Here is a 23,090-nt window from a genome sequence, read left to right on the forward strand (position 1 = left end):
ATTGTGTCCACTTTGCTGGGGAGGGAGCACACCTTAGGAAAGATATAAAAGCAACACAGTAGAACCTCTACATCACTGCTCCAGCATCTTGGATTCAAACCTGATCTTCAGTCCTGAAAGTGAGGAGTCAGCACAATCTACCCACGATCACATGGGTTTCCATCAGTTTTCTCCCACATACCAAATTGGTAGGTTAATAAGCTGTTGTAAATGACTCCCTGGTAGAATCTGGAGCAGTTGATGAGAATGTGCGGAGAGGCATAGGCATAGAGGGCTATGGACCGGGCACAGGAAGCAACAGGTCACTTAGAGAGAGTAGGTGCTGGTAAATGGGATTAGTCTCAATGGGTACTTGATAGTTAGCATGGACATGGTGGGATGGAAGGCCTGTTTCTGTGCTGAATGATACTATGAAGTTATAGCAGTGATGAGGGCATTTACAGTGCCCTCCATAATGTTTGGGACAAAGACCCATCATTTATTTATTTGCCTCTGTACTCCACAATTTGAGATTTGTAACAGAAAAAAAATCACATATGGTTAAAGTGTACCTTGTCAGATTTTAACTAAGGCCATTTTTATATATTTTGTTTTCACCATGTAGAAATTACAGCTATGCTTATGCATAGTCCCCCCATTTCAGGGCACCATAATGTTTGGGACACATGGCTTCACGGGTGTTTGTAATTGCTCAGGTGTGTGTGCGCCTCCTTAATGCAGGTATAATAGAGCTCTCAGCACCTAGTCTTTCCTCCAGTCTTTCCATAACCTTTGGAAACTTTTATTGCTGTTTATCAACATGAGGACCAAAGTTGTGCCAATGAAAGTCAAAGAAGCCATTATGAGACTGAGAAACAGAATAAAACTGTTAGACATCAGCCAAACCTTAGGCTTACCAAAATCAACGGTTTGGAACATCATTAAGAAGAAAGAGAGCACTGGTGAGTTTACTAATCGCAAAGGGACTGGCAGGTCAAGGAAGACCTCCACAGCTGATGACATAAAAATTCTCTATAATAAAGAAAAGTCCACAAACACCTGTCCAACAGATCAGAAGCACTCTTCAGGAGTCGGGTGTGGATTTGTCAATGACCACTGTCCGCAGAAGACGTCACTGCACTGCAAGATGAAAACCACCGGTTAGCCGCAAAAATAGGATGGCCAGGTTACAGTTTGCCAAGAAATTACTTAAAAGAGCAGCCACAGTTCTGGAAAAAGGTCTGTGGACAGATGAGACGAATATTAACTTATATCAGAGTGATGGCAAGAGCAAAGTATGGAGGAGAGAAGGAAATGCCCTAGATCCAAAGCATACCACCTCATCTGTGAACTCCCCCACGATGGAGGGCAATGTGGTGAGAATGTCAAAGCCAGGATTGTTTTCTTGGAATGAAGGAGGTTGTAAGGGGATCTGACAGAAGTATTTAAAATCATGAAGAATGTATTTAGAAAATGTTCCCATTGGGTGAGGGGTCAATATGGGGATAAAGGTTGGAGGTAACTGCAAAAATAAAATAAAATTACACGTGGTTGGGGTCTTGAATGCACTGTCAGGTGTAGTACATTTAAGCAGATTTAATTGCAGTTTTAAAGAGAGATGGGCAAGTATCTGAATTTTGAAATTCTTGGGTTATGGGGAAAAAGGTGGGGAGTGGGATAAGCTGGATTGCTTGTACATAGAGCTTGAATAAACTCTACGGGTCGAATAGCCTCTTTCCATGCTATAACATAGCTGCATCTCTGTAAAATTACAGAAAGAAATACTGCATAACTAATGAATATGTTCCATATGATGGAAAGGTACATTCACGTCTCCAGAATAATGGATTCCAAATAGCAGTCCATTAAGCTGTGTTCTGGAATAATGGAAGTATCTTTGCTGTGACAAGTCTTATGCAGATATATTATGATGAGATAAAGGGCCTATAACACATGTTTGTGTTGTATGACTATATTGATTGAATGCTTATGTTCAAAGGAATATTTTCTGCAGACAATATTGAGGATCAGTAAAAATTGATTCCAGTCATCGCTTAATCTAGCAAATGATGTAAAAAAATGAACCAAATAATATGGAGATAATTTCTCTTAAAAAAAAAATTGTGATTAATGATGATCTTCTATTTACATAATACATTACAGTACGTAATTTGATACTTAAAAAGACCTACATTCAGATAGTGCTTGTCACAATGCACGATAGCACTTTACGGACAATGTACTTATTGGTGCTCATCAAGCAAAGTGACAACCACTTGATAATATGTTTTAATGATAATGGCTGAGGGAGAAATATTGGCGAATTTTCTGCTTCATGTGAATGAAGATAAGGTCTCACCCTAACATTCCAAAAAGACAGTACGACCAGATATGTGGCATCATTCTGCTGAACAGAAGTGTCAGCCTCGATATTTGTACACGGGTATATGGTGTCAGACCTAAACCCATAACCCTTTGACTCAGACAGCAGTTGAACCAGCTGAGCCACAACATTATACATTAATGGAATAACTCCCACCATCTGCAGTTTTGATCAAAAAGTGTCTTTGTCAGCAAGTTCAACATTTCATCTGGTTGTAATTAAGATTGAAGTTTATAAACTTGCAGGCTTCACTCGAGGATTCTATTGTACAATTGTATCTATCACCTAACAGAAGAAGGGGCTAATTGCAGTGTTCAATACATTTGAAGGATTTGATTGGGGAAGAGGGAGAAGAACAAATCAGTTCCTTGTATAGAAGTTAAGAACAGGAACATGACCTTAAAATGAGAGCCAGGTTATTCAGGGGGTGGAGTCAGGAAGAATTTCTTTAGGTAAATGGGACTATTTATTCCGCAAAATATTCCGTTGAAGCTGGAATGGGGTGGGCCCAGGAAAATGTCAAAATGGAGACTGCCAACATTTTTCTGGTCAATGGTATCACAGAATACATACCAAGACAGGTAAATGGAGTTGTAGATGGAAAAGTCATTAACTTATTGAAAGGTAGATCTGGCTTGAGGGACTGGAAACTATTAGTCCCAACTACACACATTATCCTCTATTGACAAGTTGCAGCGTGCTCCCATCAACAAGCCCCAAATCCTGAAGCCACTAAAAAGAAAGTCACAGAGAAGCTCATAACTTCTGCAGAAATTTGAGGACTAAATCTCGAAGTTTGGTGCGAAGTGGCTCGTTGTTGTCGCAAATTATGTGCGTCGAGTCCTCTTCAATCTGAATCAGTGTGTCTTCAGATTGAAGGTGAACAATGTGTCCTTCTGGTGTGTCCTCAACCTTGACATCAGTAATGCCGTGCTGTGAAGGAAGAAGAGGAGGATTTACTGCGTGGGTAACTGGTGTGAGTTGTGCCTTCAACCACAATGGAAGGTACAAGTTGTGTCTTATTACGCCGTATAGGGCTCCACATCACAGGAACATGGATGTTAGGGTTGAGATTTCCCTTCCACCATTAAGTATCCTTCCCACAGGATCAAACAACTGTACCACCATTGATGCCACTTCGATTGGTAGGGTGAGAAAATCTACTCAAAATTGTTTTCAAAAGAAACTCCATGCACTGCAATATCTCGTAAATGTCAATAAGCATTCTTTGCTGATTGGTGAACGTGAGATATGCAAGGCCTTCTTTTGTTTAAGCTCGTTGGTTTCTGTGGACAGTTGAGCTTCTCCACACTCCCTCCACATGTACTGTATGCATGGCACTGACCAAGAACAATCTTTTTTTTAAAAAGATTTCCAGTACAGTTAGGTGGCATTGGGGTAAGTGTTAACCTGAGACAATTTATTACTAACCATGCTTTTGTGTGGAGGCATGAAGTGGTCTTAACCCAATCTGAGACAGAGAGAACAACCTCACTACTTGTGATAGAAACCCTTGGTTACAGTATAATGTGGCAATTTCAATCAGGCAAGGTCACTACCATCGAGAAAGTGCTGCACTAATTTCTTGCTCTAGCCTTACTAAACTTAACATCAGCAATTTCCACACCTTCAATAAGGTCAGTAATAACAACTCCATTTATACGAATGCCGGACTTATGTATAGCCCTTACATCCAAACGAAAATGTGGAGACACAAAGGATGGATTTGCTGGGGGCTGCAGGCATCTTCTGCCGGGTGGGAATTTGGGTCGTGGCTACATTGTTCCAAACAGTTTTCAGCAACTGAACCCTGTTGTAACCAGGGGAGGACCTACATAGTAAAACATCTATGCACAGCTGCATAAACAGCACAAGTGGCTATAAATTTGTTCAAGGGATGAGGTTATATGGAGCAACTTAATTTAATAGAGATAGAGAGCTACGAGGAGGAAATTCCACAGTTTACAGTCTTGGCAGATGAAGGCACAGCTAACCCGAGTGACACAATGATAACTGGGACTTGCAGGAATTGCTTCAGACCACACTACAGATATTTACCTTTAAGCTCTATACAAATTGCTCAATAAGCTGGATTGCTCGTACATAGAGCTTAAATAAATGTCGAATAGCCTCTTTCCATGCTATAACAAAGCTGCATTTCTGTAAAATTACAGAAATACTGCATAACTAATGAATACGTTCCATATGTTGGATAGGTACATTCACTTCTCCAGAATAGTGGATTCTAAAAAGCAGTCCATTAAGCTGTGTTATGGAATAATGGAAATATCTTTGCTGTGACAAGTCTTATTATGACGAGATAAAGGGTCAATAACACGTGTTTGTGTTGTATGACTGTATTGATTGAATGCTTATGTTTGAAGTAATATTTTCTGCAGACAATATTGAGGATCAGTAAAAGATGGTTCCAGTCATCGATTAATATACTAAATGTTATTTAAGAAAATGAACCAAATAATCATCTGGAGATAATTTCTCAAAAAAATTTGTGATTAATGATCTTCTATCTACATTGCACATTACAGTACGTGATTTGATACTTAGAATGACCTGCCTTTAGATAGTGCCTGTCACAATGCACTAAGGCACTTTACGGACAATGTACTAACTTGTGCTCATCAAGCAAAGTGACAACCACCTGATAATCTGTTTTAATGATAACTGGGACGTGCAGGAATTGCTTCAGACCACACTGCATATATTTACCTTTTCTAAGCTCTGTACAAATTGTTCAATGGTGATTGAGCCACACAGCAGTGGTTTGGGTGGTTTGAACTCAGGGATCTCATCGTTTAACCGTTTCCTCTTCTTGCCAGTTGGCTGCTGCACTGGTTTTGGAAGTGACTGCGTGAGACAGAATTGGATATAATTCATTAAACAAGGCAATAAACACAAGAAAAATAAATTTATCACATCACCCAAATTCCTTCATTAATAATTTGTAATTTATCCTATTCTATATATTTTATTTTTTTAATCATGTAATTACATTTTTTATTTCAGATTTCCAGCATCTGCATCTACTTTGATTTATGTAAGCCATAAAATTAAAGTTCACTTCAAAATCAGGTAGATATTATGATGAAGTGCCTGGAGAATTCGATTTCATAATTACAGTTGGTAGTTCTAAATTACTGGCGAGCCAAAAAGATTGCAGCTGCTGGAATCTGGAGTAAAATACAAGCTGCTGGAAGCAGGTTGAATAGCATTTATGGTGGAGGGTGGGAATGGAATTTTTGATATTTGGGGTTGAGACCCTGCATCAGGACTGAGCCAGTAGAAACAGGAGAGGGGGTGTGGTGAGACAGGGGCTAGTGGATGAAGGGTGAAGGATAACAGGCAGATGGAGCCAGGTGGGTCTAGATTATTCTAAGGTATTGCTGTTGTTTCAATTACAGGTTGATCAATGGAAAAAAATATCAGAAGATAGAGAAAGGCGGCCATGAGAAGTGCAAGAAAGAAAGAAAGGCAAGAGATCCATCGAAAGATCTTGTATTTATACTGTGCATTTCTAAATGTTTTGCAGTCCAACATGCTTTGGGTTGAAGTTCTAACAGGATTATGAATGTATCTCCACCGAAAGCGGCGGTCCAAGAATGTAGCTCCCCACCACCTTCTTGGGGCAATCAGGGGGAGGCATAAATGCTGGCACAGTCTGCAAACCCCAATACTTTAAAAGAATTTAAAAACTCCACTTGTAGTATAGGGAATCAGGACAAGAAATTTGCACACTGGAAGCTCATGCTGTCAGCAACAGCTCAAGTGATCACATAATTAATTTTAGTGATGTTGATTGAAAATAAATATTAACTAGTTATTCAGTAAACCATTTGCTCTTTTTCAAGCTGTGTCATGTAAGTTTTATGTCCTTGTGAAAGTGCAGACAATCCCTTTGGTTTAACATATCTTCATTCAGTTTAAATATTATCCGAGCTATTGAAACTATTGAAAAATGTACAAAAGTAATAAATAGCACTGTTACTCTCCATTCTGGCTTTGGTGGTGGATGGGCAGTGAAGGGGGTTTGAGAGTAAATAGAAAAAGGAAGAAAGATAAAGTATATGACATGCATCGTGCACTAGTTTATTCAGATAAATTGTGGAATTGAGGGAAATAAATCAAATCCTTCAAGTTGAATGGGCTAACACAACTTCATTCTTGTTACATCACTTACGCGAAGTATGTGCTTGTTGTCTTTGGTTTGCAGTACTGCAGACACAGTTGCCATAGAGATGCCGGGTTTGATCTCAGAAGGGATGAGAGATTCTGCAAGCTGTAAAACAGCGATAGTACCAGAAAGTTAAAAGAAAGATCATGCACTTAGTGCTTTTTATCACCACAGAATGCACAGTTAATAAATGACTTTCTGAAGGGAAGTCGTTGTTGCTGTGCAGGAATCACGGTAGCTAACTTGTACACAGTAAGTTTCAACGAATCAGCAAAGTGAGGGATGATCAGATAATCTGGTTTGTGCTGGTGACTGAGGAATAAAGTGGAGCGAATCCCCTGCCTCAGAAGCTTTCGCACCACATAAGAGGGCAGATAGTATAATACCTTACTTGAGGAACGGCATCCCTAACAGTGCAAAAGGCTGCTTTCCTTTAAGTATAGAACTCTTGAAAATAAAAATTGATTAAAATACATGATAATCACAGAACCCACTGATTTAAATCATTCCACACAAGTAATGTCACTTAAGTGCAATTATCTTTGATACTGCTCGCAGCAGATAGTTTGTACTGACAATAGCTGACTTGCCCCACATTCATCTTAACCATCCTATCACCCAGCAGCTGACGTATTTACTTAATACAGTACAGTAGGAGGAGGTCCTTCAGCTGTCCACATGCCAAGCAATCGCTCAGTCTCATTTCCATCTCATTATTTCCAGATATTCTTATAATTAAACCCTAAGCTCATGTTTGAAAAGTAGGAGGAAACCAGAGCACTTAGCGAAAACCTATGCCATTGAACATGTTTTTTGGAGGGTGGGGGGGGGTGTGTGGTAGTGCTTGGGCAAACTCCACACACAGGATTCCCAAGGCATTTTAAGACTGGTGCTAACTGCTGTATAACAAAAATGTGCATCCTTTATCACATAGATGCACCAAAACTCCTTTACTCCACAATGCCTGGCATACACAATTAGCATATGTTCAGATAACAGGACACTAATCTATTAGCTCCATCGCATATTTAATTTACAATTTCTTTAAATGTTGCGAAGTGGAATAATCAATTTTCCAATTAAACTCCAGGTTTAAATGGGTCATGTAACAAGGCCCTTCTAAGCAAAGATCTTAGAGCAGAGCAAGATGGGCTACTCCTGCGAAATACAATGGGCTGACGTGTAGTAGCTACGGAGGGGATCCTGGGCATTTTTCCCCGCCCATTTTAGTAACCGGAGCCTACCTGACCCGACCCGACTCGCAGTGTAATCAATGTTGCGGGGCAACAGTTTGTGTGTGTGATATAGGGTTAGATTCATAATTCTATAAGTTCATACTTCTTGTCAAGAATAAAATTTGACTCTGGTAATTGTCTTTTTTAATGTTTTTTAAATCATTTCTTTTTAAATGGCTCACAAGCAGTGTTTGAGTTGATTTTGTAGTAACCGGAACCGACCCGACCCGCAGGGTAATTGACATTGCGGGGAAAGTTTTTGTGTGTGATATAGGGTTAGATTCATCTTTTGTTAATTCATAATTCTGTTAATTCTTGTTAAAGAATAAAATGTTTATAAACACATACATGAATGTGATATAAATGTATATAATCCTATAACACACACAATTATATTTCTTCTGATCCAATAATGAACTTTATTTCAGACTAGACAAGGGACATTAAATAAGAAACATTGTAAACCTCCCCGCAACTTCACACACACTAGGCCTTATCCCACCCCTCAACTCTCCCCCCCCCCCGGCACTCCCACGCCTGCCCCCACATTACAATGTATCCCCCCTCCTATGCTCTTAACCCCGCTGCCCCGGGCCACACACCCCCTCTCCCCGGGCAGCGAACTCCTCTAACGCTTGCCAGGGCCGCCACTCCTCTCCCGGGCACCACACCCTTCTATCCTCTCCCGGGCCACTCACTCCCCTCCCGCTGCCCAGGGCCCTCCCCTCCCTCTCCCAGGCCGCGCACACCTCTCCCCTCCCCGGTTCGCACACTCCCCTCCCCGCTCCCCGGGTCCCCACACCCCCTCTCCCCTGTCCCCACCCCCTCATCCCCGGCCCCACACCCCCTCTCCGGCCCCCACCCCCCTCCTCCCGGCCCCCACCCCCCCTCTCCCCGGCCCACACCCCCATCCCGGCCCCACCACCCCCCTCTCGCCGGCCCCCAACCCCTCTCGCTGGGCCCCACACCCCCTCTCCCGGGCCCCACACCCCCTCTCCCCGGGCCCCACACCCCCTCTCCCCGGGCCCCACACTCCCTCTCCCCGCTGCGGAAACAAAGATCCGATCTTTGGCCGGAAGCAAGATGGCGGAACAAGATGGCGGGGACTGGTTGCTAAAATTAGTCCTATAATCACCCATGAATCTGTCCATGAGCGTACTACACGTTTGCGTGAGAGTAACCCATCTTGCTCTGCTATAAGATCTTTGCTTCTAAGTTTAAAGAGAGCACGGGAAACAGAGTACGAGTTCTACAGCACAGAAATAGGCCCTTCCACCAACTTGGCCATGCTGACCATGTTGCCAAACTGAGCTAGTCCCACTTGCCTGCATTAAATCTCTCATTTCTTTCTTTCAGCACAGCCAGATGCCGAACCTTTAGGATTTCTGAATAGCTGGAGAGCGGATTACTGGAATTTTATCCTTAGCCATTCGGTTGCCAGCTTACTCTCTAACTGTCCTTCAGTACACATAGAAACAACCATGTTTTCAATAGGAATGGTGCATAGATTGAAAACATAAAATGGTTAGAATTAATCTCTTTAGTCACTTCTGCCAATCAAAACAATTATGATTGAACCTTGACCTCCACTTTTCCAACCAATCCCATGGATTATTTTCGATTTGGAAAAATTGATGAGGTAAAACGATGTGAAAACAATAAAAGAAACATTCAGTTAAATAAATACTTGCATCGGGCATCAGCTCAATTTTTTCATAGCGCCGTTTGAAGGGGAGGGTCAGTACTTCAGCCCTCCGGTAAGCCATTGGTGAGGGTTGGCAGTCAATCATCAGATCGGTACGGTGAGATTGCGCAGGAGGGGGTTGAGTATATTGCTCTGGGCATACAACATGCAATGGCTGGAAAAATAAAACAAGAGAGTGAAGTGAGTGGAAATGAACTGCCTACCCACATCATACTGACATCCTGCCATTTACTGACAAGAGGGTAGGTAAAGAAACCCATTCTAGGGGCACTTAAACAACTTTTACCACAGTATGCCACCACAAATGAGATATAATACACCTCCAGATTCAGGGACAGCAGTTATCAATAGACAATAGACAAGAATTGCAGGAGTAGGCCATTCGGCCTTTCGAGCCAGTACCGCCATTCAATGTGATCATTGCTGATCATCCCCAATCAGTACCCCGTTCCTGCCTTCTCCCCATATCCGACTGCTATTTTAAGAGCCCTATCTAGCTCTCTCTTGAAAGCATCCAGAGAACCCGCCTCCACTGCCCTGAGGCAGAGAATTCCACAGACTCACCACTCTCTGTGAGAAAAAGTGTTTCCTCGTCTCCGTTCTAAATGGTTTACTCCTTATTCTTAAACTGTGGCCCCTGGTTCTGGACTCCCCCAACATCGGGAACATGTTTCCTGCCTCTAGCGTGTCCAAACCCTTAACAATCTTATATGTTTCAATGAGATCCCCTCTCATCCTAAACTTCAGAGTGTACAAGCCCAGCTGCTCCATTCTCTCAGCATATGACAGTCCCGCCATCCCAGGAATTAACCTTGTAAACCTACGTTGCACTCCCTCAATAGCAAGAATCAAGCAACTAAACTATCCTACCACAACTGGAAAGCAGTCCTGAAGCACTATCTACCTCATTGGAGACTCTCGGACTATCTTCAATCAAACTTTACTGGCTTTATTTTGCACTAAACATTATCACATTATTATCTTTATGATGTATCTATACACAGTGAATGGGTTGATTGTAATCATGTATTGTCTTTCCACTGACTGATTGGCAAGCAACAAAATATTTTCACTGTACCTGTGCATGTGACAATGTACATGTGACGATAAATAAACTAAACTAATTTCTCTCCACAGCTAAATCTATGTCAAACAATTCATCGCCACAATTCAAAATTTTTACACCACAAACCCAAATCTTATGTTCCACTTCAACCCTTAATTGCTAAAACACAATCGTATGACTTTATTTACTTACTGAACCCAGCACCCTAATTATTTGAGGATTTCTGTTTATGCTTTTTTCACCTTTAAACAATAGCAAAACACGATTTCATCCATACAGTAATTTTTTCGCTTTACCTGAACTTCCTTCAATAATTTTGAGACTTGGATGAAGTTTAATCGTGTATCAATTGGACAGTAGACACACTTCATAGACAGTGGCTGGTATGGTGCCAATGCTTCCAAGTAAGAAAAATCTGGTTCTAGAACACAAGTCAAATGCATCAGGTTATGATGGCATACAAAGCAAATTGTTTTCATACTCGTACCAAATGAAGACTATCGTTGCTGGAAAATTGAGAGTCTGGAAATCAGAGTCTGAACTATTAATCCCTAAATTTGAACATAGGACGGTACAGAAAATTATTATTCTGATAAGAACGCTCAAAAAGTGCCATAGCAGTGGCATAAAATCAATAAATTATTAAATATTGCAAAGCTAGCATCAATAATGAAAATACTCAATTGACATAAAATTGATTCATTGAGTCCTTTAAGGAAGGGAATCTGATATATATGCATCTCCGCCCACAGCTGGGTCCGATTATGTCAACACATCTGCATTCACCATTGTGCCAACCCTGCAGTTGCTCTGGTTTCTTCTTTGGCAAAGAGTTATAGAGTCACAGTCAAACAGCACGAAACAGGACTTCAGCCCAACCCATCCATGCTGACCAAGATGCCCCATCTAAGCTCATCACATTTGTCTACATTTGGCCCATATCCCTCCTAATTTTCTTCCCATGTAATCTTCCAGCTCTCTTTTAAATGTTGTTACTACACCCAAACTATCGTTCAAGCCCTCGAGTCCTGGCAAGATTTACATTTTCTTGTCATCTATCTGCACTCTTTGCAGGCTAATGGCAAGTTTCCTATAGCAAGTGTGCCATGTCGCCTATAGCAAGGTCATACCAAGTGTTATTATACTATAGCAATGTTTTAAATAATTATAAATGTCGCAGGTTCTATATTTAGTATAGACCGATGAAGGGCAGCATGCCAAAAGCCTTCTTCACCATCCTTCATCTACTTGTCACGTCACTTTCAGGGAACGATGTACTTGTATTCCTAGATCCCTTTGCTCCTCAACCCTCCCCTGGGCCCTACCATTCACTGTCAAGATCATACCCTGGCTAGACATCGCAATATGCAATAGTTCAACTATCTGAACCAAACACCCTTTGCTATTCCTCAGCGCACTTGTCCAGCTGATCAAGGTCCCACTGTAATTCTTGATGATTATCTTCACTATCTACAATATTACCCATTTTAGTCATCTGCAAACAGTGTTTTATTGTGACAGTATGCAATGTACTGGCATCTCTAAAAAATTAAAAACCAAATTAACAGATGTTTTAGAATTTTATACACAAACTTTGCTAAAGTTTAAAAATTAGCCAGTCAGGCTCTTAAACAGATTAAGCAGTTTATAGGATGACACCAACAGCAAGGAACGATACATGTTACAGGTACCTTGTGTACAAAAAAAAGCACTGAACTTACTAATCTTGTTTTATACATTCTCACTCAAATTAGATGATAAATAGCAATGTCCTGCACCGATCTAAGGCACACCACTAGTCAAGCTAATTCTGCAACCAGATAGCTCTACTTGGATCCCAAGCAATCTAACCTTCCAGAGCAGCCTTCCATGTAGAATCTTACTAAAGGCCTTAATGAAGCTAATACAGCTTATGCCTACCACCCTGCCCTCATCAACCTAATTGGTTAGTTCTTCAAAAAACTAAAAACAAATTTGTGAGACACGTTCTCCAATGCATAAAATCATACTGACTATCCCTAATCAACCCAGTCTTTCCGAATATATGTCTATCTTATCCATCAGAATCATCTCCAGTAACTTGCTTACCACAGATGATCAGCCTACATTTTTCTTTGCAGGCCTTCTAAAATAGAGGCACAACACTAGCCACTCTTCAGTCTTCCGGCACTGTAACCATGTCTAATGATGCTTTTCAATCTCTCAGTAGTGCTCCTGTCATTTCTTTAGCTTCCCAGTTTCCCTGGGTGTATCTGATCAGGCCCCAGAGATTTATCTACACTTATATCTTTTTAGGACATGCAGCACTTCCTCGACCTTAATACAAAGTGTACTCAATATATCAACACTAATTTTCTCCTAGTATCCTGGACGAGAAATAGTCTTCGCGTTACCTGTGAAAATGATGGTGTTGAGGCTCGATTTTCCCCACAGCTCCAGGAAGTGGACAACATCTCCAAACCTGAGGGAAGGGTGGCCTGTGAACACTACGCAGGGCTGTCTGAAGTCATTGCTGAAATCCCCATGGATGCTGGGGTAGTGCTTTAGTTTATTGGTTTGAATCAGCTGAAAATAAGAAAGGTGGGTGAAAAATGTAACAAACAAAAGCAAACTGGAATGACATTGTCTAGTGTTCAAAAGGGAACTGCAGATGCTGGAATATCGAAGGTACACAAAATTGCTGGGGAAACTCAGCGGGTGCAGCAGCATCTATGGAGCGAAGGAAATAGGCGACGTTTCGGGCCGAAACCCTTCTTCAGACTGATGGGGGGGTGGGGAAAGAAAGAAGGAAAAAGGGAGGAGGAGGAGGAGCCCGAGGGCGGGCGGATGGGAGGAGACAGCTAGAGGGTTAAGGAAGGGGAGGAGACAGCACGGGCTAGCCAAATTGGGAGAATTCAATGTTAATGCCATAAGGACGCAAGGACCCCAGACGGAATATGAGGTGCTGTTCCTCCAATTTCCGCTGACATTGTCTAGTCTTTCTTTCAGTGTACTATTTCATGCTGGAGATCTATGACCAGTGGAGTTCTGCAGGGATCTGTGCTAGAACCTCTGTTGTTTGTCAATTTGTAAATTGACAAACAATAGAAAGTCTGGGACTGAATAAGGCAGAATGATGCCTAGAATAATGGCTACAGGGAGAGGTTGGACAGACTTGGATTGTTTTTTCAGAAACACCGAAGGTTGCGGGGAGACCTGATATAGAGGTATATAAAATTGATAGGGTAGAAAGATAGACACAGAGTGCTAGAGTAACAATGGGTCAGACACCATCTCTGGAGAAAAAGGATTGGTGACATTTTGGGTTGAGACTCTTTAGTTTAGTTTAGAGATACAGCGCGGAAACAGGCCCACCGGGTCCACGCCGACCAGCGATCCCCGCACATTAACACTATCCTACACCCACTAGGGACAATTTTTACATTTACCAAGCTAATTAACCTATAAACCTGTACGTCTTTGGAGTGTGGGAGGAAACCGAAGATCTCGGTGAAAACCCATGCCGGTCACGGGGAGAACGTACAAACTCCGTACAGTCAAGCACCCGTAGTCAGAATCGAACCCGGGTCTCCGGTGCTACATTCGCTGTAAGGCAGCAACTCTACCGCTGCGCCATTGTGCCGCCATTCAGTAACAGTCAGAACCTTTTTCCCAGGATGGAAATATCAAAAGTATTTAATTGCCTGTCGTTGGACTTCTGAGATTGTGAAAGGTGCTGTGAGAAAAGGGTTAATAGAGATGGTTGATTTATACTAGAACTTTGAAATATAACTTAGAAATAAATAAGGTGTCAGCAGAAGCCAGACTGCTAGTAGAATAGAAAGTAACGATATAAAGAACAAGAGAGAAATTCTAGATAAAAAGTAGCAATAGAAATACTTCAGTAGAAGTTTTAAGAGAAATTAGAACAAAGTTGAGAAGTACAAAAGGTCAAACATATCCACGCATGCCTAGATAGATAGATTAGATAGATAGATTAACTTTAATTGTCATTCAGATATACACATAGACACAGTGCACATTGAACGAAATTTCGTTGCATTGACTCTTCAAAGTAGCAGCAGAATATAACATTTATATCAGGCGATCAGTAAAAGTGCTTAGTGTGTCCATAAAAAGTGCTTCATGTGCATAGTTCTGTAAAATAGATATGTAGGAAAGTTATTAAAAGTGGCAATGTATAAGAAAGTTATGGAATCGATTTGATTGTGAATTCAATAGTCTCATGGCCTGGGGGATGAAGCTGTTGCAGAACCTGGTTGTCCCGCTCTTCATGCTGCGGTACCTCCTCCCAGAGTTCAGCAGTGTAAACAGTCCATATTGTGGGTGTGTGGGGGATCTGGTAATGCTCTTAGCTCTTGTCAGACAGCGTTTGTAACCAATGTCCATGATGGAAGGAAGAGAAGTCCCAATGATTTTTTCCGCTGTCCTCACCACTCTCTGAAGGCACTTCCAGTCCGCAGCTGTACAGCCGCCGCACCACATAGAGATGCAGCTGGTCATGACTGATTCAATGGTGCTTCTGTAGAATGTGGTGAGGATGGGAGGGTGGAGGTGAGATCTTCTCATCCTGCGGAGGAAGTACAAACGCTGCTGTGCCCGTTTTACCAGAGATGTGATGTTTGTGGTCCAAGTTAAGGTATCCGTTATATGCACTCCCAGGAACTTGATGTTTTTCACCTGCTCCACTGCTGAGTTGTTGATGCACAGCGGAGTGTGACTGGGCTGATTTTTCTTTCTGAAGTCGACGACAATCTCCTTGGTTTTGTCCACATTTAGAAGGTTGTTCCTGCTGCACCAGCTCACCAGCTGCTCCACCTCCTCTCTGTATGCCTGGTCGTCGTTGTTGCGGATGAGGCCCACTACTGTTGTGTCATCCGCGTATTTGATGATATGGTTAGTAGTGGACCTGGCGACACAGTCATGTGTCATCAATGTGAAGAGCAGCGGACTCAGGACACAGCCCTGAGGGGAGTCGGTGCTCAGTGTGATGACCGAGGAGGTGTTCTTCCCCACCCGCACAGACTGGGGTCTTTCAGAAAGGAAATCCAGGATCCAGTTGCATAGTGTGGTATTGAATCCTAGGGGTGCCAGTTTGCTCACCAGATGCTGGGGGATTATCGTATTGAATGCTGAGCTGAAGTCAACAAACAGCATCCGCACGTGGGTGTTCTTCTCCTCCAGGTGTTGTAGGCTCAGGTGGACTGCAGAGGAGATAGCATCCTCTGTGGAGCGGTTCGGGCGATAAGCAAACTGGAACGGGTCAAAACTGGAGGGGAACTTGCATGAATATGTACTCACGCCCACTATGACAAGATGCCTAATTTAAATGCACATGCGATGCATGATAGGGGAGGTGTCTTTGACGTTCTCGTGGGAATCTGGGCTTTATGTTATGATTGGAAGAAGCTCAATGGGGAGGGATGAGGGTGTGACAATAGTGAACTGAAATGTATAAAGATAGAAAGCATCTCCATCTTCGGTGTGCCTCTACAGGGCGACAGAGGGGCACCCTTTTCTGCGCAGAAATGTAATAAATGAGATAAACTTGTTTCTCTGACTTTGTCTCTGAGCATTTGTGAATTTGAATCTCACAGTGCTATAAAAATATATTTTATAGCACATTTCTTATACCTGCCAATAATTAATTAGTTAAGATTGGTGTGATAGGCAGAGAGGATTGAGAGGTGGGGGTAGGGCAGGGGAGTGGGATAGGATGTGAGGAAGCATAGGCATATCTTAGTACATTATGTACCAAGTTTTAGAATTTTGATAATTCAAACCTTTAAGGGCCTGTCCCACTTAGGTGATTTAGGCGAGTGCAGGAGACGCTGCGCTCACCTCATGGTCGCCACATGTTCGCTGGTGGTCTCTAGTGAGTCTCCTTCATGGACGCGAGGAGTTCCCGCATTCTGGGAACTAGTCGCGGCCTCAGTATGGTCACCGCAAATTTTTCAACATGTCGAAAAAATTTCTGTGACCAATATGGAAAAAATCGATAATCCTGTAGTCATAGGTGCTGTTGTAGTGGGGTCGCCATGTAATTATGCATAGTCGAGGTACTCATAGGTAGTTTTAGTTTATTGCCTTTGCTGACCCGGTATTTTCATTGCCTCATTGGGGGAAAAATAACATAAGGACGAGTTTTCAGAACCAAAGATAACCGACGTTAAATGTTAAATGGCCGCCAAACTTCACAGCTGTGTATCTCTGGCTTATTAAGTTGTCTGGCTTCTTAAAAGTGTCTCCACTCCTTCTCTTCCTTTTCTCCCCCCCCCCTCTTTTCAAGGACTTACCATACACTGTGCCTGCCGTCTTAACCTTCCTATTCATCACGGTGTGTGTCTGTATCACCTTGGCTTTGCACCATGTAAATTTCAAACAGCACTCCCCTCCCATCCTTGCGGGCGGATGTGCGTGCGTGTGCGTGTGCTCTCCACTCTGACAGTCGCCTTCCAGTTCCCGGTTTTTCAGGCGAGTGCCGCGAACTTGACAGTCGCCGGCAGTCCACTGAAAAATCGCCTAAGTGGGACAGGCCCTTTACATTCCAATAAAAGCTAACCTTGAGTAGACTGTCATTTATTAACAACTGCCTTACTTTAAAAAATGGATTTTCAGAATTAGCATCTACCGTGGATCAAGCTGTTCATAGCTACATGATACATACACAAAATTGTCACTGAAAGAGAAGTAAAATGGGACATTTGTTGGAAATTATGGTTAAATGATGAATCACTTTCCTTTGTCCATCAAAAATATAATTCTCCAGAAATGTCACTGTGTTTATGACAGTCATTGTGCTTTGTAAATGTATTTTTATTAGAAGTAATGAAAGGTTGTTCCAAGTTCAGCTCGGTCCTTACCTCTGCATGTGGAAATGGTGGCTCTGGGAGGTAAACCTTTGACTGCTTGTTGTGACAAAGCCTTAAATGGGAGAGGGGCAAAACTGAAACAGTTAGGAGTCCATATTCTGCCATAAATAAAATAACGAACTGAGGTGTGTCTCTTACACAAAGAAGATACGATAAAGTAGTTACATTCCTAGATCTAACAAGCTGAACTCATGATTCAGGGTTCAAAGTTCAGGTTCCATCATGGCATACTGAGAATTTATATTTAACTAACAATAAAACTTAATAAAAGTGATGAGATGTTACGCATTTTGGCCTAAGTTGTAAGTGATATTACATTGCCAAGAGAAAGAATAAAATTAATTTCTGAACCAAAACTATTCAAAAAACATCCACAATAATTATTTCACATGACAATTAAATATCTACTTAGAATGTCCTGTTCATTATGTGGTGGTTAAGTACTAGTATCAAATCTTTCGTCAATCAATCCTGTAGAAAATAATTTTAAATTCACCACAAATTAAAATTCCTGTGATGAATTTCAAATTCATTTCCACAGGTTGACGGACTAAAGATTTGATCTCTAACTTTTAAACTCAAACTCAAACTCATTTGTCTGAGGAATCCATTGGCTCATAGAACAGTACAGCACAGGAACAGACCCTTTGGTCCAGAATGTCTGTGGCGAACATTATGCCAAATCAAACACTGATCTGCCTGCACATAATCCATACCCCTCCATTCCCTGCACATATCCAAAAGCATCTTAAAACCCTCTATCGGGTATGTTACCACCACCACTCCTGGTAGCATATTCATAGGCAAGGAAATCGGTCAGTCTTAACCATTCTAACCTGTGACCCCAGACCTGTCTGTGTGGTTGTTCAGTTCAAGGAATAACTAACAATCTCAGTGTCACTATGAGAACACCACATCGGCACTGACCAAGTACCCATCTGCGCGAATTGTATTTTCCTTCTTGCATTGCCATTAACTGATGCCACACCACCTTATTCTCCTATCGCCTAACTACATGGGGACTAATTTGAGTTGGCCAATTAATCGACCAAGCACCATACCTTTGGCATGCGAGAGGAAACTGGAGCACCTGGACACAGCCCACAGAGCGAACGTACAAACCCCGTACTGTCCCAATAGCAGGATCCAACCAGAGTCTGGAACCATGAGGCAGCAGCACTAACCGCCACACTGTCAGGAATAGGCATTAAATGCTGGTCCTGCCAACAAAGTTCACATCTCAACAACTATATCAATGAAAATGGGAAACACTAGAAATACTCTGCAGGCATCCTTCTTTGGGGAGGGAATCAGAATGAATGTATCAGAAAATGAAACTTCACCAGAACTGAATAAATGACTGTTGCACACTTACCACTCTGCAAAGATCTGGGAGAACTCCAGTGAGCTGTTGGCTACAGGAGAAATGAAGTAGAATGGGACACTGGATAGTCCCGCTGAATCGATGTACTGGTACAGACATTCCAGCAAGTCGTATATTACACCAGAAGGATAGCACGGAACCAGGACATTCCCCCCACTTCGAATGGTCACAGCTAAATGTGGGGAAAAACCCACACAAATGCATTATAACAAAGAGCGTTTTTATGTAACACCTAACATAATCAAACACCCTAAGGGTCCTAATAGTTGTCATCAACCAGATGTTTGACTCTCAGCCACTGAAAAGGATACTGGACTAAATGACCAAAACAATTGACATTTCAAAAGGAAGAGAAGGATATAAAGGAGGGATTTCATATCTTCGGACTTAGCAGCTGAAATAGTGGCAGGTAGCGGAACCACAGAACACAGGTCAGAAATAGAAAGTAGAGATCCAGCGAGCTTGTTAGGCCATTAGCGTACAGAGGTAGCTGGGTGAGGAGGTGACTGGAAGTTCCAAAAGTAATGAGGGTTGATTATTAATAAGTTCAATAAAAAATTAATAAGAAATATTTTTGCTTATAGAGTGGATAGAATGTGGAATTTGGTATCACATAAAATGGCTGAGGTGAGCAGTATAAATGCCTTAAACTGATGCTGACTGAGGCTATGAGGATGAGCAAAATAGAAGTTCTGTTGGGATTAGATTAAACAGGATGGGTTGTTTGTGTTTGGACTGCACACAGTTACCCTTGTGTGCTACCCGCATTTCAGAAGATGTATGGGCAAACTGAAATTTTGTTTCAAGATTGACAATACTTAAAAAAATATTTCAGAGCAAATGCAGAACAAAACATTCCAAGCCCAACACCATGGAAGCTAAATCATGACATTATTTTTTTTAATTACCTAAGTTACTGCAGAATTCTCCCAACATGCCATCAGGATTTGCAGTGGGGATTTGAGTCAATCCAGTCAGGATGAGGACATCACTATTTTTCAAGGAAGTTTGTTCCATGGGCTGCAAAAAAAATGTTTTAAATAATTCTTCTTCCTTGAATTTATAGCACTTTGACTTCTCTAAAGTTTATAGACAACAAACAATAGGTGCAGAGTAGGCCATTTGGCCCTTCGAGCCAGCACCGCCATTCACTGTGATCATGGCTGATCATCCACAATCAGTAACCCGTTCCTGCCTTCCCCCCCCCATATCCCTTCACTCCTCTATCTTTAAGAGATCTACCTAACTCTCTCTTGAAAGCCTCCAGAGAATTGGCCTCCACTGCCTTCTGAGGCAGAGAATTCCACAGATTCACAACTCTCTGTGTGAAAAAGTTTTTCCTCATCTCCGTTCTAAATGGCTTACCCCTTATTCTTAAACTGTGGCCCCTGGTTCTGGACTCTCCCAACATCGGGAACATGTTTCCTGCCTCTAGCGTGTCCATACACTTAATAATCTTATGTGTTTCATTAAATTCCCTCTCATCCTTCTAAATTCCAGAGTATGCAAGACCTGTCGCTCCATTCTATCAACATGTGAGAGTTCCGCCATCCCGGGAATTAACCTAGTGAACCTAAGCTGCACTCCCTCAATAGCAAGAATGTCCTTCCTCAAATTTGGAGACCAAAACTGCACACAATACTCCAGGTGTAGTCTCACTAGGGGCTTGTACAACTGCAGAAGGACCTCTTAACTCCTATACTCAACCACTCTTGTTATGAAGGCCAACATGCCATTCGCTTTCTTCAATGCCTGTTGTGCCTGCATGCTTACTTTCAGTGACTGATGAACACGGACCCCCAGATCTCGTTGTACTTTCTCTTTTCCCAACTTGATACCATTCAGATAATAATCTGCCTTCCTGTTTTTGGATAACCTCACATTTAGCCACATTAAACTGCATCTGCCATGCATCTGCCCACTCACCCAACCTGTCCAAGTCACCCTGCATCCTCATAGCATCCTCTTCACAGTTCACCCTACCATCCAGCTTTGTGTCAATTTTATCCTGGAGCTCTGCTCTCACTCCCCATCCGCCCACTCGTAACAAGAGCGCCATGGAGAGACTGGCTGGCGACAAGGCCAAGTACTCAAAGAGCCAGACGGCGAGGGGGTGTAAAATGGAGCCCAATGGTTTGGGCAGCTCTGCCTCCGAGGAAGGCAGCAGTAGTGGCAGCGGGGCAGCAGCAACAACTGTGGGGCTCCCGCCTGACATCGTGCGTCGCTCCAGCTCCAAGAGGCAGCTCAGGCCTGACTTACTGGTCATGTACCAGCAGAAGTGCGAGTTCGTGCGGGGAGCGGTGGCCACCAGCAGCGCCCGCAGTTTCAATGGTGGCGGTAACCTGGTCCGGCGGCTGCTGCCCGGTTCTAGCGGGAGCAGCAGCATCAGAAGGAGGAGAATTAGCAGAGGGTACAGGGTGCACAAGAAACCACACCAGCAGCACTCCAGGGTTCACAAGTAACCACACCAGCAGCACTCCAGGGAGAAACAGCAGCCTCACCAGCAACACCCCAGGGTGCACAAGTAACCACACCAGCAGCACCCAAGGGTGCACAAGTAACCACTCCAGCAGCACCCCAGAAAGCACCAGTCGCCTCGCCAGCAGCATCCCAGGGTGCACAAGTAACCACGCCAGCAGTGCCACGAGAAGCAGCATCAGGTCGCCCCAAGGAGCCGTTCAAGCGGCAGGTTGGTGAAAGCGGATTACGTCGCTCGCACTCCGACCTCAGCTACCGCTTCTCCCAAGCCCGCTCGAGCTTGCACAGTTTCTTCGAGCACTGCAGACTCGAACCCGAGGTGATCGAGAACCTGGCCATGGGAGAAGTTTGCCGCCAACGCCGCCTTCGAAAGCCTTGCCCTCAAGTTTCGCAGCGTGAAAGGCCTGTCCCACCTGGGTGACATTTTCGGCGACAGCCTGAAAAGAGGTTGTCGAGTCGTGGTAGGGTCGTGATGCGGCATGATGCGTGGTGACACGTGTAGTGACGCGCGGTGACTCCCTGTCGCCCCTGGATTTTGGAATGTTCAAAATCCAGGGGCGACATCTGTGTGTCTCATCATGTCGTGTGTCCTGTCACACGCTGACATATGCTGTCCTGCGGGTGATGACTGGTTAGGGTTGGGGTTAGGGACCACAGATTAGCTGTAAAATATTCTTCCTTCAATGCATGGATTTTAAACATTAATATATTAAAATTAATACAATAAAATCAATTGTGCAAATGAAAAGATGTCTGTCCAGTTTTATTTACAGATGTATTGGGTCCGCTTCCAGATCCAATCACCATCTTTAACTTTTCACAGAGATGGATTCAGTGAGTGTAGACTGAACTCCCCTCTCCCCTCCCCCCTCCACTCCCCTTTTCCCGCCTCCCACCCCAATCCCGCCTTCTCCATTCCCCCCCTATCCTTCTCCCCTCCATCCCTTCTTTCCTTTCCCCCGCTCCACTCTTCTCCCCCTTCCCCACTCCCTCCCCTCAGATCCCCTTCTCCCCCCCTTCTCCCATTCTCCAACCCCCCCCCCCCAACTTTCCCCGACACCTCCCATTTGTGGACCCAGCCTGCGACAGCTAGATCCCACTAATAGTACTGCGCAAAGACCTCATCATCTGTTTTAGTAACATTGACTATGGGATAAATGCAGCCTTTGGGAACAAAAGGGGGATGCGACCGCACCCATCGCACCCCCCTTCGGATGGCCATGGAATCAATATGCCGCTGCAGCAGAAAGGCTGACGCAAGGAGTCATGATCTTCGGTCTAATGAGGTGCCCAATGGATGGCGTATTGTCAGATGTTAAATTTAAACATTATTTGAGAGAATATGATATATTGGGCTTTATTTTGGTGGGGAGATTTAGTATGCAGCTTCCAACCGATGTCAAAAAATAAAATAAAGAAATAAACTGTGTGACGTGACCATCTGAGGGAGACAGTCCAGGGAGGATGGGAGGCACTCAGCAGGGCCAGTTCAGAGCCTCTATAGCTCTGGGAATAAAGCTGTTTCTGAGTCTGGAGGTTCGGGCGTAGAAGGCCTTATAACGTCTGCCGGAGGGAAGTAGTTCGAAGTCCATTACAAGGGTGTGAGGAGTCTTTATGGATGCTGACGGCCTTCCTGAGGCACTGTGTGTGGTAGATGCCCTCCAAGGCTGGTAGCTGTGTCCCAATAATCCTCTGCGCTCTGTGGACGACGCACTGAAGAGCTCTCCTCTCCGCCTCCGTGCAGCTGAGATACCACACAGAGATGCCATACGTTAATATGCTCTCTGTGGTGCAGCGGT

General features: G+C 43.3%; 1 protein-coding gene across 1 annotated transcript in view; it reads right to left on the reverse strand.

Annotated features, from left to right (window-relative positions):
• Positions 1 to 1,229: 1,229 nt before the first annotated feature.
• Positions 1,230 to 23,090, reverse strand: part of ints9 (integrator complex subunit 9) — a 40,349-nt gene continuing 18,488 nt past the window's right edge. Inside the window, exons 9-17 of the mRNA XM_033025938.1 lie at positions 19,722 to 19,833; positions 18,805 to 18,985; positions 17,421 to 17,481; positions 12,951 to 13,122; positions 10,854 to 10,978; positions 9,478 to 9,645; positions 6,558 to 6,656; positions 5,090 to 5,227; positions 1,230 to 3,295 (exon numbers count right to left, since the gene is read on the reverse strand). Of these exons, the coding sequence (XP_032881829.1) occupies positions 3,119 to 3,295; positions 5,090 to 5,227; positions 6,558 to 6,656; positions 9,478 to 9,645; positions 10,854 to 10,978; positions 12,951 to 13,122; positions 17,421 to 17,481; positions 18,805 to 18,985; positions 19,722 to 19,833 (1,233 nt within the window). The 3' untranslated portion in view covers positions 1,230 to 3,118. The remainder of the gene's footprint in view (positions 3,296 to 5,089; positions 5,228 to 6,557; positions 6,657 to 9,477; positions 9,646 to 10,853; positions 10,979 to 12,950; positions 13,123 to 17,420; positions 17,482 to 18,804; positions 18,986 to 19,721; positions 19,834 to 23,090) is intronic.

The sequence above is a fragment of the Amblyraja radiata genome, chromosome 8 (assembly GCF_010909765.2).
Source record: "Amblyraja radiata isolate CabotCenter1 chromosome 8, sAmbRad1.1.pri, whole genome shotgun sequence".
NCBI lineage: Eukaryota > Metazoa > Chordata > Chondrichthyes > Rajiformes > Rajidae > Amblyraja > Amblyraja radiata.